This window comes from Sphaerodactylus townsendi, linkage group LG03, assembly GCF_021028975.2.
Source record: "Sphaerodactylus townsendi isolate TG3544 linkage group LG03, MPM_Stown_v2.3, whole genome shotgun sequence".
Taxonomy (NCBI): domain Eukaryota; kingdom Metazoa; phylum Chordata; class Lepidosauria; order Squamata; family Sphaerodactylidae; genus Sphaerodactylus; species Sphaerodactylus townsendi.
The window spans coordinates 119,468,694-119,484,264 of NC_059427.1; the positions used below are offsets into that span (position 1 = coordinate 119,468,694).

At 43.2% G+C, this 15,571-nt stretch overlaps 1 protein-coding gene across 1 annotated transcript in view; it reads right to left on the minus strand.

Moving 5' to 3' along the window:
- The window catches only part of UBALD2 (UBA like domain containing 2), a 32,887-nt gene that overhangs the window by 15,487 nt on the left and 1,829 nt on the right, over positions 1 to 15,571 (minus strand). Inside the window, exon 2 of the mRNA XM_048487568.1 lies at positions 15,309 to 15,371. Within this exon, the coding sequence (XP_048343525.1) occupies positions 15,309 to 15,371 (63 nt within the window). The remainder of the gene's footprint in view (positions 1 to 15,308; positions 15,372 to 15,571) is intronic.

Below are 15,571 nucleotides of genomic sequence, written 5' to 3' on the forward strand. Positions count from 1 at the left end.
ACATTCTTTCTTTTATGCTTCTGTTTTTTTAAAAGCATTTAGAAAAGCAGCCCCCCCACGCTTTTGAACAAAGTACATTAAGCCTTTAAAGATATATATCTGTGAAAGCTTTTACACATGACAAAACAATAAAAGACTGAGCAGCACACCACAAGCACAAACTGTGCTACCAGCCACATGAGAAAAATTGCACCCTTTGTGCCCGAAGTAAGCTGAACAAAGTTGATTTGTACACAAAGGACCAACCCCCCCCCCCACTCCACACAATTCCATGAATCAAAAAGGCAAGGTGAACACCCTCACATGAACTAATACTAAAAAGTATAACTGAATATCACACCTGCCCCGAGAAGCTGCACGGCGGCCTGGCCACACAACCTAGGTCAGTGATGGCGAACCTTTTTGAGACCAAGTGCCCAAATTGCAACCTAAAACCCACTTATTTATCGCAAAGTGCCAACACGGCAATTTAACCCGAATAACCCCCTCAAGCAGGGGCCAGCCTGCTGTAGCCTCCAGCAAGTCCCACATGCACCACTCTGCGCCTCTCTAGCATCTCTGCCGCCTCTGCAACACCTCCCCCCCGCCCCGGGCAGCAGCGACCTGGAGCACAGCCACCAGGCCTGCCAGCTGAGTCCTCCCTGCTCACTGAGGTGAATGCACATCAAGTCCAGGGGCCCAGGCCAGCCTAGATTGGGGGGGGGGGGCGATCCCCCCCCACGATGAACTCTGTGCGCGTGTGCCCACAGAGAGGGCTCTGAGTGTCACCTCTGGCACCCGTGCCATAGGTTCGCCACCACTGACCTAGGTTATGGTCTGTTTCCGGTTTGCACCTGCCTTCACCAGATAAGCTCAAGCAACCGTTTTTGCTGGGCAGTTTATACTTGCATAGTAATGTTAAAGTACGACAAACACAACCCAGACCAGCCATTGTGAAAGGGCGTCTGAAAGAGGAAAAGAGCTACTAGAAGACACCTCACTTAAATAGCTAGGATCAACTCACAACATTTTTGCAGAGCTGATCAGTTACCACTTGTGTACTGTGCATACCCCCACCCGCGGTGCATACCTGGGAAATTCAAAGTCTCATACTTGTAAACATATGGTAGGCATCCATCAGGATGCTGAGGCCTAGTCACATGTCAACAAGTGTACTTAAAGTTAAGGTTTTCCCTTCAATTTCCACAGTCTGGTAGTAGTAGTTCCCAGATGACACTTCCCAATGTCACCTTGCCTTTGGAAAACTCTACACAAACAAGATACCATTTCAAGTGCATTTTACAGTTTTCCACAATTAGTTTTATTTTTGCTAGAACATAGGGGCCCTGATTCTGCCTCTGATCACTGCCAATGTTGTGTAAGTCCCTTCTAGCTTTTAAAGGTCCACCAAATGTTGACCTCTGAGGCTATGAGGCAGTGTGGCATACCAGTTAGAGTGTCGAAATAGGACCTGGGAGATCCAGATTCAAATCTGAATTCACCATGAAGCCTGCTGGGTGACTTTGGACCAGTCCCTCTGCCAGCCTGATCTACCTCGCAGGGCTCTTGTGAAGATAAAATGTCTGCCACCCTTAGGAAATACAAAGTAAAGATATAGTAAATAAATTTATGAAGTCTAACTGTAGCTATACAAACTAGAATTTTGCTTCCCCATGAAAAAACGGAGATACAGAATGATGAAGACTGCACTCAGTGATTGTTTCCAGACTTCTGCTGTGAAAAAAATGCGCAGAACACACACACACAACTCAGCTAGGCAAAGATGGGCTCTCATCGTGAAGAATGCAAGAATCACCGAACAGAGATCAACACAGCTCTTGCATACAAATTCAATTATTCATTGCAGCCTGCACCACTTCCTATTTATCAATCTAATGGTCTCTGGCTGCAGTCCATGAATCTCTTAAGCTGGTTCAGATCCATAGACTTCAGTGGGCTAGTACTTCCTTAAGTGGTTGGTGGGTCACTGTGAATGGATGTAACTGTAGTTGTGTTGCAACAGAACATTCAAACCGCAGTATACATCTGTGACAAAAAACCCCCCTTAAGAATGATGAAACAATGCTTCGTCTTCCTTTAGCCCCAACTCACAACCAAGAGTTCTGGGTGACTGAAGATATCAACCTTTTTATTGAATCCTGCCTTTAACCCGCATAAAAGGATACCCATTTTAGAATGGCTACAGCCAATGCACACAGCCCAAGTTTTCATGCAATGGCTCACTTTCTACCATACAAACTTTTTTAAAAATAAAAACCAGGCCCTTGCGCACATATTGAGTTAATAGCGCTGACATGTAATCAGACTTGCATCCCCCTCAAAGAAGGATGTATACAGATGTATAGACAGCTAAGACAGAATGTCAAGGAGTGAGGTCATGCATAGCTCTAACAGCAGCTCTTCAACAAGCTGTTTAACAGAATGATTTTTTAAAATGTATGCATAAATACTGTTTAAAAACATTTTCTTGCATACATACAGCTTACCTTCAGCCATGCAGTAAAAATACTTGTTCAGTGGTAGCAGATGCTGCCAAAGCAATTTAATAAAATCTGCACAGCCAATGGCCAGTCAGAAGCTGTCTGGGCTAAAGCCCCACTTGGCCCCACGCACTTTCTTAAACCACTTGGAAGGCACCAGGAAAGGTCCTGACAGGTGTCATGTTGGAGATCGCTGCACAAGACTCATCCTGCTGCATCTACCAAGACTGACGGTAACATGGCCCCAAGTCGCACCATATTCCCCATTACCTACACATCAAATCTAGGAGAAAATTACTTAATGCCTTTCCTCACAGTTATGCATACGCTCTTCGGCTGCTGTCTGCGAGTCCTCAGTTCAGCTGTCATAGCACACTGCCAGATACCCCTGTGCCTCTGCACCTATTCACACATCATTAGAGACGCGCAGGAAGGTTTTCTTTTTGGTACAGGTGGTTTTTGTCACTCTTCTCTACTTCTTTCAACTAAGACCGAGCCCAAATTCCTGTTGCTCAGCAATGCTGAAAAACTGCCTGCTTTGCTTCCCGCCTTTTGTACTGCATCTTTACTTCACCATCTGTTCACAAAGATCAGAACGGCATATATGGTTCTCCCGTCCTTGATTTATCCTCCTCGTAATTCTGTTGAGGTAGGTTAGGTTGAGCATGACTGACGAGATGTCACCTCCTGAGCTTCCCGGGAAGGGAGGATGAGCCTGTGTCTATTGCCTGATATATTAACTACTGGCCGTGCTGCTTTGTGCTACTTTGTTTTCTCACGTTTAATTTAAAAAAAGGTTGGGGGGGGGCTTTAAAAAAGTATACCCTGCTTTTCTCACCAATAGGGTACCAAAGCTGCTTACCATGCTGTCATCCCCGCCTATATTTTATCCTTAAAACAAATCACCCAGTGAAGAAGGTTAGGCTGAAAGAATGTGACTGGTCCAAGGTCACCTGGTAAGCTTCAATGTCAGAACAGGGATGTGAACCAGGATCTCCCAGATCCTAGTCTAACCACTATACCACACTGCCAGTTCCCAACAATTGTGTAAACTGACATCCTGCCCAAATATTGCGTATTCTCCAAGGTCGATCTGCAATTTCCCTGGAGGCTGAGGATGCGTATCTGAGACAAAAATAAAAGTGAGCAAGAACTGCAGGGGAAGAGGCAGGACCTCAAATTATGCTCGCAGCACTATTAGAGTGTGCCTCTCAAGACAGTAAGTCATGAAAAAGTCCTTTGATCAGCTCACTGCTTATGCTGCCCCACCGATACACGTGGCACTTACAGCATAATGTAACCAAAATAAAACCGGCACCAGCTACAAGGAGACATGTAAATAAAACAAAACAGGTACCAGTTCCAAGGAGCTGCAACCTATAATTTAAGCCTAGAGAGAAAAGAGACAAAAGGGAGGGGAAGACGAAAAGGGAGAGGCAACCATATCAAGGGAATGCAGTCAGACATACCTAGGTACATGTTCTAGCACTATGACAAGTCGGGAAAATCTGATACGCCAGTCATAATAATAGCACAAAGAAAGCACACATGAGCTGCTTGTTCGACAGCCACACAGCACCTCCAGGACACACAAAGCTTGAAAATATCTAGAAATGTTCAAAACCTGCCAAAACAGATATTTTATGTTTGCATTCCGTAAAAAAGAATTAAAAGCTCACAAGGAGCAGAGAGCATAAACAATGGGACACGAGAAAGGATGAGATTCACAAGACTCCCCCCCAGATGTGGACACACACAGATTCCATTTCTTTTGCCCATAGCTAATTACACAGCTGGCCTTGACATATATTCAAATGGAGCCTGGCTGGGTAGTTCAAAGCCTAATAAACTGAGCAAACCGACAATAAGTCAATCATTCCTTGTGCTGCAGCATTACAGAGAAAGCAGCTGTTAATTCCCTCCCCCGCCCCCATCTATAGAACTATCTACACCCTTCCCATTTTACACATAACCAACTGCAGCAGAGAAACTTTAGCTGAGCTGGGATTTAAAATCTAAACCTCCCCAGCCTATACCCTGTTCAGGATAAAGATGACAGGAGATTTGTGAATGCATTCCTGGATCGCTGTTGTTCTAGAATGCTCTGCTTAGGTCCTAGTGCCTACCTAGTTCGGTCCCCAAGGCACCAGGAGTCAAGCGGAGCATTCTAGAACAACAACGGTCCAGGAAATGGCATAAGAATTCACAAATCTCCTGTCATCTGTATCCTGAACAGGGTATAGCTATAAGACAATAGCTGAATGACGCTGCAGTTAGTAGACAGATTAGACATCTTCATGCTGCAAGGTGCCATCTCTTAATGCAGTACCTGGGGCAAAACTCAGCACTTGGGTTGTTTTTGTTAAAAATCAAGGTTTTAGACCTTTTGCCTTAAGAAGAGCATAAAAATGTATGGGCAATGTCTGGCAGCATCTCAGAAGCTGGGGGAAAGCTTTTCAGAGCACCTTTATCCCAACTTTATCTCACCTTTTCCTGCAAACCGGCTTAGGAGCATATCCAGAGAGTACACGGAAAGTATTTAAATACATAATTAAAAAAACAAGAATCCATCAACCACTAGGAGATGTAAATCAAATCCCTTTAAAAGATTGTGGCAAATGCTACAGCTTTACCAAAAAGAGAGGACATTCCTCTCACCTGCTCTGGTAGCCCATTCCACAATTTGGGAGCAACCCCAGAAAAGGTTCAGGTTTTAGTGCAGGACAAATAGTCAGCCTTAAGCAAGACTACAGGGAGGACAGGCTGACTTGGGAAATATGACTGGCACACACAGATTGTAATAAGAGATAGTCCTTCAGATCTGCCGGGAAGGCGGGGTGCCCCAGTTCCTGAAGAGCATCAAAGGTAAGAACTAGAACCATAACATGAGGTCACAAACAGGGAATCCACATAGCTGTTTAAGCATTGGTGAAATACAGTTATGCAGCTGGCCCCTGACGTGTGCTTTGTACCAAGTGCCATTTCTGAGGCACTCTCAGTGACAGCCCCATGTAGTGCATTACCCTCATCCAACTACAACTACTCCCCATCACTAGCTGAAACAGCACTACACACTCTCGAATGAATCATTCTGAACACTTCAAGCATTCAAAGTACATCATTTAGCTCTGGTAGGAAGTCTTAATGGTCCCATATAGCAGATGGAAGTCTAAAGCAGAGAGGTCTCCAGAAAAAATTTCAGGGATTTGCATGTGTTTTACACCATCTCATACATACACACACATATCTATATCTATATCTATATATCTATATATATGTAAAGCTAACCGTGTATTTGTTACTGATGCCCTAATGCCAAAACGCCTGGACGGATCGCCACCAATTTTGGCCACGACGTCCGTTCCCCTGGCGGGCATGTTTCGCCGGCTTCACCAGGCTCCAAGGTCACTCCTGAGTCCGGTAAAACTCACAATTCGGGAAAGCCACCGCAGACCAATGAGGGGCCGCTGTATCGCAGGGCCAGACCAATGAGGGGACGCCATATCGCCATATGTGCCTTGCCCGCCTGCACCTTGCTGTGCGCGCTCCCGCTTGCTGAGGCCCCCTGCTGAGGAGCGCTCCCAGCAAAGCGCCATGGAAACTGCCAGTCAGCCTCTCCCCTTCCTCCTCCCCTCCACACTGAACTCACCACCCTCAGCCGTGGACAATCACCGGGACAGGAAGGAGGAGCGTGCCAACCCAAGCCGCTTGGAACAGCCGGTACGCCACTCCCCTTCCTCCTTCCTTCCCTGCCTTGCTCCAAACCGCCGAGGACACAAAAGGAAGAGGAAGACGGGTCGTTCCACGCCAAGACGCAGGGGACAGCCGGTACGCCTCTCCCTTTCCTCCTCCCTTCTCTTCCTCACACACACACACCCACGTAAGCCACAGCAAAGCGTGGCCCAGTCCGCTAGTATAGATATAAATGAGTACGCGCACCTGATGAAAGGATATATTATTCAGGGCTGAATCCATACTAGAAATTCTCCCTGGCATGGGCCACAGGGAGCCTCCTCTGTAAAAGGCAGTGCCTCCATGACATCTGGTCAAATCTAGGTGCGACTCGTCTGATCTTCCTCCTCCCCCTGCCATGAACTAGAGAACACAAAAAAACCTATTTTCATCAGTTTAAATAAAAAACTGCAGAATGGCTACAGCCAAAATGGGAACGGGGCAAAGTTGAGCTCTGTTTCCAAAATGGCACAGGGCAGCTTGCTGCCACTCACCCCGCTCCCCGACTTCCCCCCCCTTTCACTGCTGAGCTGCACAGGCAAAAGGGAATTAAAGGGAAAGGTGGGCCCACTGGGAACACAGGTGCATTTACACTTTTGTGCAGGTATAGAACAAAAAACTGGGAGAAGCAGCGTAGTGGAGGAAGTAGCTGCAAGTAGCTGCAAGCAGAGCAAGAACAGGGCTTGTGGATTCATCTCTTGCACATTCCTGTGCCATATGCTACTACCGTGAGGGGCAGCATGTTTTCACACCCCCTGCATGGAGGTAGGCCAGGCCACGGAATCCAGCTATACTTGGAACAGATTTAGAAGGAAACTTTTAAAAACACAACCCTGTTTATATGGTATCCCTCCTATTTTGATAGTCAGAAGGAGATTTTTATACCTTTCTTTAGGGGAACATTTGGCTATAGTAAGAGGCTACTTGCAGTCAGAAGAATGGTAGTTATAATTATTGTTAAATCCCAGCGGTCAACAACCACTTGTAGAACCCTTCACCAGCCCATGGGTCAAAGAAATCCCCGCCCACCTGACTCCACCCTGCTTCCTGAAACAATTCAAGAAACCAATGGTGACTCTTGGCTGAGTACATAAATTCAGTGAATATTTCTCAACGTAGAAAACAGTCACACATTCTGCAGTCAACCTGCGGAACTTGCTGCGTGTCTGCCACCTGAGGTGACTTTCTAAGTGGCTAAGATACACACGTGAAAGTTAGCCATGACTTCCATGTTTGGAAACAATATCCTTCTGAATGCCAGTTGCCAGGAGGTAAGAACAGCTTCTACTGTAACTCTTACACAATGTCTCCTCTGCCACTGGACACTCGACTAGATAGACTACTAGTCTGGCCCAGCAAGGCTTTTCTTATGCCTAACAGTATCACAGACCAAATGTTAGTACAGGCAGTCACCATATTGTCAAATTTGACTCTATAAGGATAGAAACACTCATTTATAGAAAGGCAGAGCTTCTAGGATTTTAGCAAAAACCCAGAAGCAGCCCAAGTATGCTTCAAGTCACCAAGTAGCATTCTATTCTATAATCTCAAATTAGCTGACCCATCCCCACCACAATGCGTCCAAACAGGGAAGGCAGTACAAGAACCGAGGCTGAAGGGAATGCTCAAGTCTTTTTAACAACAGACTTCCAACCACAACATGCTTATTTGATATATTATTCCTTGAACTTTAAGAAATTACAGGGAAGAAAAATCAAGTCTACAAGCATATGAGTAAACTGCCTTCCCAAATAATCCTGAGAACAGGCCTATGCTATGTATGTACAGCTCAAGTGCTAGAAGCAGAGAGGATAAAGAAGTGTGCACACACAAATGGTTATTTGGGGATAACTGTGACCAGGCAATGTGGTAAGAAAAAGGCAGCCCAGCAGATGCAACAAAACTTAGAGCAACCTAAAAAGTTTGTTGTGCTGGAGCACCCACTGCACGCACGCACGCACCCCTCTATTCTTTGGGCCACTTCTCCAAAACAGATTGGTCAGAAGCAGCTGGATCCCCTGGTGCCCTGGAAAATGTTTTGTGGCCCCTATTTTTAAGCAGCTTATAAAAAGCAGAAAATCTGAAGAGGGCAGAGAAGAAGCACTTCAAGGCCATCCCCAAAGGTGAAAAGGTTAGCCTGGAAGCAAACACAGGATCACATTAGAATCAGTGATATCATATCACGAACACCAACTTTGGTTAAGTTAGATGAGGAGCTCTTACGGGGGGGGGGGGGGGATCTAACTTTACATATTGTTCAAATGAACGTCATTCAGCCGTAGACCCCAAATTTTGCCATGAGAACAGATTGTTTTACTTTCGGACATCAAGACTACACTGGGACTTTAGTTTCAGGCGGTACTAAAATGGAATCACATAAGTTAACAGCCAAAAGGGACAAGTAACTTAAGTTCAAAGTTGTCTTTCAAGCCCTCCTGCAAGAGGGTAATTTTAAGAAAGAGAATGATGAGCCTTTGTCCTTGGGCCTTCCACAAACTCACTGCCCCAAATCTGGGTAAACAAAGAACATTTAATTTTTTAATAACCTCATTTAAAATTCTACTGAATTTAATACAAATATATAAAAGCAAAAAGTTTGCATATGTAATCTCTTAAAAAGTAATCCTCAACATAGAATGAAGCATATTGAGTTACTGAATGCTTTCCCATGCAAGGCATAACTAAAATATATCTGGAAACTAATATCAGTATGGCACAGCAATTCATGTATTAGACTAAGCATAAGCCTGGATAATGGGGGTAAAGAACTGGCAAGTTATCACAGGCAATGGAACTTGGCTGCTGTTCCCGGAAACCCCATCATGCACCCCACCAGTGATACCTGAATGATCTCATACTTCCATTTCATGCTAACAGTCCAAGTTCTTTTTTGTTTCATTCCCCACTTACATACATGTATGACTACCCATTCATTTGAATGGAGATCCCACTACAATTTTTTAAAAAAACTTTCTGTCCAATAATTATCGGCCCTAACTTGAAAGCTGGGAACATTTGGTTAACAAATAACAATCATGTGTGCTATTCTTTCACACATACAGAAAGAAAGCAAAAAGGTATTACTTGTGCATTTAGTCTGTGTCATTAATGCTGTATGCAACTTGGCAAAACTCATAAGGGAAAAGTTATTAAATAAGTGGAGTACTGGTTAGCCCTTTGTGAAACAGTAAGAACTACAGATATTTAAGAATAAATAATTAACATACATCTTCCTAAGAGGTAAGAGCTCTCATGGTAAATCAACATTTGTAGTATATTCTACACACTTTAACATGGAAATATCCACAGTGCAAGTGGGAAACTTTCCATGGCAATTTTAGAAATCAATTTACAGTATTCATCTTCTATTTGCCCAAACGCAACACACATCATTTTTCCTCCATTGGTCCATATACACAACCAAGGACGCTGAGTTCAGGAACATAAACACTATCTTCCTCCACCCTTTCCTGGTCATGTATTCAATATGCACGAGATCTGTATGAACTACATGAGCATGATATCGCTGTATCATTGAAGCAAAATAGAGCTTGCCCTCAAAGCTGCCTGGACGGATGATCAACTAGTATACATGCTTTAAGTTATTCTGAGAATCTTAAGCCCCTTCCGCACATGCAAGAATAATGCACTTTCAATGCACATTGCAACTGGATGATTTTACTAGCAAAATCCACTTGCAAACAACTGTGAAAGTGGACTGAAAGTGCATTACTCTGCATGTGCGGAAGGGGCCTGAGAGGAACACTGCAATAGTTGTATAAGGATGTCAACAACTCCTTTCACATGGCACACAGTATTAAGGTTACTGTTCTGCTTCACTTGCTAGATATCGTAATTTTTACAGAATGTTAAAGTCAAAGGTAGTCTCACATTAGAAGGACTGGGTCATAACATCCACACCCATTCTCTTACAACTTGTCTACGGCGGTATTGCACTATAATTAGAACTATTTGTAACCATTCTTTTAAAGATTATACTTGGATCCTATTTTTTTCCTTTTCAAAGCAGTTTTCATATGGTTCCCATAGTGTTCTGGGTCAGATCCAAACTTTAGATGAAAACTTGACTCTGTAGCAACAAACGCCTCCGAATGCAGACAGTATATGTTCCAACCACTCCTGCTACGTTTGAAACATTACATCTGACTTCACCCTTAGTTTAAGCAGTGGAGCTACAGTGTATCATGGGCCTTTACAATGCGCTCAGAGCACATAATTACGTACATGCCCCAGCTAGCCTCATCTCAGCCAGCGGCATACCACCAATGTTTTAACTATGGCCAGAACAATGAGGGTTGCAAGCAATTTTCCATCCACTTGGGGCAAACAGCAACTGCCTGCAGGCAAATATCCAAATAGAGCCGTACTCTTGAACTCTGGAAGTCAAGCAGCTGAAGATGACTGCATGGCTTGAGAGTGAGATCTGGAAAGGACCAGATGCTGCCTTCCTCTGGCTTTACAGAGGTACTGGCCCTTTAAGGCAAGAGGAAGTAAAACAGCTGCCCTCCAAGCCTGATATGGTGGCAGTATACTACTTGCTGGCCCACATCCCTCAGGCTCTTGACTCCAAGGGGAGGGGCGCTGGGTAACTGAACTTCCTGTTACAACTAGAAGGGCAAGCTCAGAGATCAAGATCCACTACATTGTTAAGAAAGATGCTGGCATTTAGAAGGGGGAGAGGGGGCAAGCAGAACACAAGCTGGGAAACCACCCTCTTAAGAAACTTTCTATTAACCTATAAGGGGAAGAAGAGGTAATGGCAATAGCCCCAGCCTTGACAACAGAACTGCAAACAAAATGGTCCACAAAGCTCCACAAAGTTTTTACCAAGCCTCCTCAATTCCTGTTCCCGTAGCAAGTTAGGAATTTTCCACTTGGCTTAAAGAAGAAACCTCAAAGTATCAGAACGAGTGAGACTAAGAGCAAGCAGGAATGGGAAAGTTTCACACACACACACAGAGCCTGAAATTCAGAAAGGCAACATAGGAGACTGAAAAAGTATCAGGGAACTCTGGATGAATAATGGTTGGCAAACAGGGAACAGTCACACACAGCAAATCATGACTCAAAACACCAGTTTCCTGATTAATGTGTAACCGGTTATAAAAAGATAGGGGGAGGGGGGGCGGCTGAAGATAGCCTTCCAAGGGAGACAGGATATCCTTTGTTTGCAATCTCTATTAAACTGCCCCTAGTGAATGTAGGAACTGTAAACCCCTTAATGCTTGGCAGTTGGGAGAAACATTCCAGAGCATGCAAGAATGGGCTCTGCTGTCTCCTTACAGTTATGATGCAGTTACATTTGGCTTAAATCTGCATGTTAGAAACAGTTTTATGAATAACCGGAGAGCCCTGTCAACTTGTGGTCTGCATGCTAATGAGGGAAAACAAGGAATTTAAAAAACGCCAGACAAGAGAATCTCTTTCGTCTGACTGCTGAATTTGTTTATTTTTATTTTGCTTCTTAAAGTTACCTGCAGCTATCAGTTAAAACGGACAACATCCTAATCACACGCACACACAAACATACAATGATCAAAGAAAAGAGGCCAGAGTTGGATTTGCCAGCAATGTGTGCAGAAGGGCACACAGCACCAAGGACTGGATATAAGACAGATTAAACAGGCTAAGCTCCCCATAGCAGCACTGAAGTAGACTCCGCTGCTGTGTGTTAAGCATTTCAAATACCTTGAATCAAGCTTGCAATCCCGTTTTGCTTCTTTTTGACTCCTAGCTGAGCCGGGGAAGGGATTGCACAAGATCAAAGGGTCATGAATATTCTCCGCTTGAATGTTATTAACCAAGGACTATCAAGTTCACCAAAACATCACCTAGCAAACCACTAAGAAAACAATTATCTTCACTACTACTGGCACAATCTCCATTGATGGAGGAGTTCTAGCAGCAGATTACGCAGCTTGGTAGCACCTTCAAACAGTATACCTTATAGTTCTTGTACCTTATACAATTAGATTAAGGAAATCAGTATACACAATTTTGCAAGGCCGATATCACAGTATGTTGTTGAAGATCTGGATTTGCACAGAACAATAATTGGGACAGTTATAAGGCTGGGACAGATGCTTGGGGGGCGGGGAAACAATGATGATACACTTTGGGGCTGGAGAGCGATATAGCCAAGGGGCGTTTAGTGCAACAGAGTAATTCTGCAACAAAATGCAGAATCTAATGGCCAAATGTTCCAGATGTATTAGTTATTAGGACACGTGAAAGTTAACAAGGCCTTGATCAAGATGGTTGGTCTCAGCCGAGTGATCAGCTAAAATTTCTTGCCAGTTGCCTGTGAAGTTAGTCAGGGGCATTGCAAGCTTTTCAGGCAAACACAGGAGATCTACTTTCACATTCAGGATTAAGAGAACAGGCTTAAATTAGTCCTCTGTGACCAAAGGGAACCTGTTCCAAACACGAAATGAATAGGAATCAGGACCCCCAATTCTGCAATCCCACGCAAGCCATTCCTTTCTTCACTCATATTTTGAAGTTCCTTGCTTACCTAAATCAGCAAAACCAAATGGCTTCTAACATGAGGGAAGAAAAAAAACCTAACACAAGAACTTCTGATTTCACAGAGTGCCAATATAAAGCTAAACCAACAAAATTGAACTTACAAAGACAAGGAAGTGTTGTAATCACAGAATGAAAAGAGAATCAAATAAACCACTTTCCCACAGAAAGCTACTTTAGAACCAAAAGTTGGTATATTCCACTTCAAATAAAAAATGCTGATCATGATTTTAAACAAGTTTGCAATACAGTATAAAATAAAGGCTGTTTTAAAGGAATCAAACAAAATAATCTTCAATCCAAATCTATTTGGCTGTAACACACAAAAACAAACTTCAAAAATGGCAGCTCTCCCTTTTCAGCTTAGAAAAGTCACTGAATTCTCAAACACAACATTTCCTGTATATTCATATATATGAATAAGAGACTATGCAAAGAGCTTTATAAACTTATTTTCTTTCCTGTATCAAACAGATAAAAAACAAAAAAAAATTCCTTACAGTCACATAGCAGTTTATGAATAGGGTCCCAAGTCAACTAAAGACAATTTCGTGTGATATCATTCTACTCTTATAAGAATAAAAATATGTGTTTGTGTGGAAGTTACATCTATTTCACAATATGACATAAATTCCAGTTTTCACACAATAAAACATAAATTTCAAGCCTTGTATCAGAGTATATAAGCATGAATGAAGCAACCCTAACTTTATTTATTTATTTAATTTGTATACTGCCCTCCCCCAAGGGGCTCAGAGTGGTGTCCAACAATCATATATCTAACATTTAAGATCAGCTAAAAACAATCAATCCCCACTAATTAAGGAACCATAAATTGCATAAATTTCAGATGGCATCAGAAGTTCGCCCCTCCCCCTTCCTTGTGCCCATGGGAGGCCAGATGTTTCTATATAGCAAGTTTTCAATGTTATCCCGGCTGGCCGAATGCCTGGTGGAACACGTCCGTTTTACAGGCCCTGCGGAAACTCTGTATGCCCCGCAGGGCCCTGATCTCACCTGGGAGCCTGTTCCGCAAGGTAGAGGCCAGGGCTGTAAAGGCCCTGGGCCCTTATAGAGGCCAACCAGATCACTTTTGGGCCAGGAATCACCAACAGGTCCGCCTCCGAGGCAGAAGTCATGAGAGAAATTGTTATAATTTCCTCCCATTAAGATCAGCCAAGAGCTGTTTAAAATCCCTTCTAAGAAAAAATATAGGACAAGGCAGGGCTTTCTTATTACTCCCCCTGCAAATTTCAGAGCCCAGGGAAATCCAACAATACGTTTATGATTAATTTGAACATGTGCAACATGTATATGCTTGAGAAAGCATTTAATGGTGTTTTATTACCATATATGGTTAGCTATTGTTTCAACTGGACGTTTTCTTTCTTCACAAAGCTCTACGTTTTTCATTGCATTCTATTTTGTATATCAACCTAAAAAGTTCACATACCCTTTTAATAAATAAGTATATCTATAGTACATCTAAAGAACTCAACTTGTTGGTAGTTTAAGTAAACTCAGAATTACACTATTACATAGCCATAAATCAAACATGTAGCTAAAGCTTAAGCAGAAACTGTCACGCATTAGCAAACCAACTTTAAAATACTGGTTATATTTAAATGGAAAACTAGTTTTTATTCCTCAGGGTAGTAAAAATTTCTCTTGACTATTTAACAGGCACACATTAAAATGCCACACAATAGTTCATCCCTAGATCTTTTCCTTCTTCCTTCACTACTAGACATAGGCTTTAACACTAACCATGCATAGAAAAAGAAAAGCTGCAGTTAGCTGCTATTTTGCTAGCGCTAGTTTAGCTCCTGCTCTCACTCCCACAACACACACACACGCACAAATCTTTCTGTGCTTTGCCAAAGAAACTTGCCCTTAGCCAAGGTCATGTAAAGTTTTGCACAAGTTTAGTTCAAAAGGGGCAATGGGAGAAAAACTCTAAAGCTTGTCTGAATTTGTTCTTCCTCCTAACCCTTCTGGTTTGCAAGTTATTAAAAAGCATAAAAATAGCTAGAGGGATCCATGTGAGCAATGAAAGGGAGGAGGAGGAGGAGGAGGGGGAGAAAAAGAAGTCCCTGTTTCCTGGCAGACATTTTGGTTCTTGTTTACATTTGCAGACTGTGTGTTTCTCTTGTTGCAGAGCAATATGGCTGTCTGAAAAGCTGACAGCTTCGAATTCACAACCACTTCTGGCTGCAGCCTCCTGTTCTCCTCCCAGTATCAAAGGTTATGGGTTTTTTTTTAAATCAGATGTAACTCATACAAGACAAGGAATTTCTCCCTCCCCCTTCTATTTACACGGCTTTCAGAAGAAACAGCTTTTGACAACACAAGGTGTTCAGAGCAGTCTCTGATTTGGCATTTGGGAGAATTTGCCAAAATGGGCTTAAGGAAAAAGCACCCCAGACGAAGCCAGGAATATCCAAGGTGTTAGGGAGAGAGACCCACGCTGATGCAAAAATTCACTTCAGCCCAGAGGAAGCAAAGATACTGCAAAGAACAGCATGAACCTGCGAAGTTTCAGCTACTTACCATTTGATGGTGGTGGTGGGTGCTGGGAATGTTGGTTTCTTGAAAAAAAGCACTCAAAGCAGTCTATGTTTAAGAAAAAACATACACAAGCCTATCATTAGAACAACTCAGTGGGGGAAAGTCACATTAGAGAAGGGATCGCCAAAGAGATTTTACAGGGCAATTAAAGAACAAAAAACAAGATCTGATCACATACTCATCCCCCCTCCCCAAATACTTCCAAGGAAAGCCAACCATCTAAGTTCACAAACAGGCCCTCTAGA